General features: G+C 36.4%; 1 protein-coding gene across 1 annotated transcript in view; it reads right to left on the minus strand.

Moving 5' to 3' along the window:
• Positions 1-2,804, minus strand: part of LOC111233208 (vesicle-associated membrane protein 2-like) — a 7,181-nt gene extending 4,377 nt beyond the window's left edge. Inside the window, exons 1-2 of the mRNA XM_022760972.1 lie at positions 2,778-2,804; positions 908-1,031 (exon numbers count right to left, since the gene is read on the minus strand). Of these exons, the coding sequence (XP_022616693.1) occupies positions 908-1,031; positions 2,778-2,779 (126 nt within the window). The 5' untranslated portion in view covers positions 2,780-2,804. The remainder of the gene's footprint in view (positions 1-907; positions 1,032-2,777) is intronic.
• Between the last annotated feature and the right edge of the window lie 329 nt (positions 2,805-3,133).

Below are 3,133 nucleotides of genomic sequence, written 5' to 3' on the forward strand. Positions count from 1 at the left end.
GGTGTTACATGTCACATTTACTCACAACACAAAACAGGTGGAAGGTCTGTTCTTCCAGAGCCCAACATTTCATCAAGGGACACCAACTCTCTTTCCTCTTTTTATTCCTCTTTGAATTATTGACTTCTGGAACTTTGAACTCTTTTACTTTGTATTGCTGCATCATATCATATCTTGCTTTCAAGTGAACCAATAGAGTCTATACGCAAAAGTTAGCTACAGTGGAAGCTAAACTCGACAGATGATGTTTGGTATCATGAGAAAAAAAAAAAAAACTACAGTCTGAGTTCCTTTATGTGGTGGATACTTTCACCCAGAAATAACATTTTAAAAAACAACCTTTTAAATTTACTCACCTTTTCCATTTAAGCTTTTCCATTTTCTCTCATGTTTAACAATTTCATTTCACATTTTCAAATTGCCATTTCACAATGTAGTTTTCTATACTCTCTATTGCTTTCTTCTGATTTATTTGTCATATGTATGTATGTTTTTCTACTTGTCTGTGCCCTGTTCCTACCCAACTATCTGGTCTGTTTTTCTTATGTTGCTGAAATGCTAAATATCCCTTCTGTTAATCAACAACTTTTCACCTTATCTTCATTTATTTGTCATTTTAGTATCCATTTTCATTTTTGAGTTTCCTTTTTCCTTTTACCATTTAATTATGGTCTGATTATTCTCTATAGTAAAGGGATAATATGTGTATCTATGTAAATTTGTTCACTTTTGTGTCACTCATTTGCCAGACACTTGTTATGTGCCTTTTTGTTTGGAATTTTTTTTTTTAAAAGAGAAAAAATATCTATCATTTTGTTTCCATTGACCCAGTTTCTTGTGAACTTGAACTCCATAAAAGTGTGACTCTTTGTCTCTACATCATAATTAAGTCACGTGTTGTCCTCACCTCGTCCACCTGCGCCTGCGTCTGCTGCAGTCGTCTGTTGCTTGTCAGATTCGGGGCTGGAGCCGCAGGGCCCCCCTCGCCATCGGCCCCGGGAGCTCCTGGAGTACCTGCATCTGGAGTCGACCTGCAGGACAAGGGTACATGTTATGAAAGAAAGAGCGAGGGAGATGAAGTGATTGCTTGTCAGATGCAATGAAAAATGAAGAGCTCAACATGTACATTCAGTCTTTTCTTGAACTTCATCAATTACAGGATGAAGGTAAAATATGGTGTAACAGTAACACAAGCAGAATCATGAAATTGGAGTTAATTAGAATTAGAAGTAGAAGTCAAATTCAAAGTTCACTAACATTAGCCAAACATAAGCTACTGGTCATATCAGGCCACATAAAGCTTCAAAAGTCTGGCTTTAAATCTGCAGAGAAACTTTACACATTTATCATCTTCAAATAGCAGAAAACACACACACATTTTCAATTGAAAAATTCCATCATTAGGACTTTTACTTTTCTTAGAGTATTTTCACACTGTAGTCTTGCTAGTTTTACTTAACTTGTAATGCATATTTTCACATTGTAATATTGTTTATTTTACTTTACTTACTAGTATTTCTACACTCTAATACTGCTATTTTCATTTAATTCAAATGTCAAAGTGTCTGAGTATGTCTGAGTATATTTTGATACTAATACTCATGCACTTTACTCTTGCAGTATGGCTACTTTGACTTTTGCTTTACTTGTAAAACAGTATTTCTACACCATGGTGCTGCTAGTATATTTTAATACTTATTTACTTTTACTCAAGTAAAATATTAAATCTTGGACTCTTCACATTGTAGTATTATTATTAGTATTAGTATTAGTGTAGTAGTAGTGTAGTATTGCTACATTTGCTTTGCTTGTACACTGCAGTGTTGCTACTTTTACATCAGTAAAATGAGTACTTTGTCATTTGGCAGCGAGTTAATGAAATAGAAACAGTCCGTACAGTATGAATTATAAAAGCCAAACTCTAATTCAATAATAGAAACATGACTCATCTGACTTTGGCCTCCATCCATATAATCAAAGTATCAGAGAGAGAAACTGTGAGAGCTCAGCAGTTCCGAAGAATACAATCACACAATCCAACAACACCACAAACATTTTACTTCCCCTACACACACACACAGGCTACAACAGGGTAGGTGTTCTGATGCATGATAAATAAAACATTCAGTTTTATTCCCTGTGCTGTGAAACACACTGGCTTGTTTTCCAGAGGTAAAATGGAGAGAGATTAGTGCAGCAGCAAAGGTTCCAACAGAGAGGGCTGGATTTGACTGATGGAGATAAACATGCACGCAATAATACCCCACCCCTCCCCCCACGAGGAGAAATAAATCAAATGAAATATCTTTTTGTTTGGATCTTATGATCTTATGTGTTTAATTGTAAAAGACTCGCTGGAGTTATTTCTAAGCTCAATAAAGTGTGTGTTTGTCTGATGGAAAAAGTAGCTGGTGTAAAAGAAGCACTTTGGTCAATCACAGAATTGATGGATAGTTGTGTAGGTGATTCAGCCGGTGAGTCATGGTAATATTTCTGCAGGCTAACAGCAGCAGCCCAGACATTTCCAGAGCATTCGCAAGTTTAGTTTTTGCAAAATTAAAGTAATAAAACAAATGATCAAAATGCAGGAAATATGAATTAATAGGAAATATGGTATAGTTTAAAGACAGTGACACTACAATGACCTGGATGTTTCTTTAAGATCACAAACAAGCTGCTGTTTGGAGCCGATTGACTTAACTTTCATTTAGGATAGTAAACAGATAGTTAACGATTTTAGAGGTTTGTAAATAATTTAAAATGAATAAAGTACTCACATCTCAGCGGCAGGATGATGGAGATAATCTGAGTCCGAGAGAGAGTGAGGGAGGGTGAGAGAGATATAAAGGGAGAGAGAGGGAGAGAGAGAGGGAGGGCGAGACAGAGAGAGAGAGAGCTAGAGAGACACACAGAGAGAGATACTCCAGTTGAATATAAATGAAGGAGGATGACTCGAGTCTTCTTCTCTGTGCCTGATCTTGATTCACTTTCTCTTTCAAACAAAAAATTACAAATTACAATTGAAACAGCTGTCCAGACTAAAATCTCTGCGTCATACACACACACACACACACACACACACACACACACACACACACACACACACACGCTGTTCCAGTCAGAGGCTGTAATA

This window comes from Seriola dumerili, unplaced genomic scaffold (genome assembly GCF_002260705.1).
Source record: "Seriola dumerili isolate Sdu_G_001 unplaced genomic scaffold, Sdu_1.0 BDQW01000381.1, whole genome shotgun sequence".
NCBI classification, from domain to species: domain Eukaryota; kingdom Metazoa; phylum Chordata; class Actinopteri; order Carangiformes; family Carangidae; genus Seriola; species Seriola dumerili.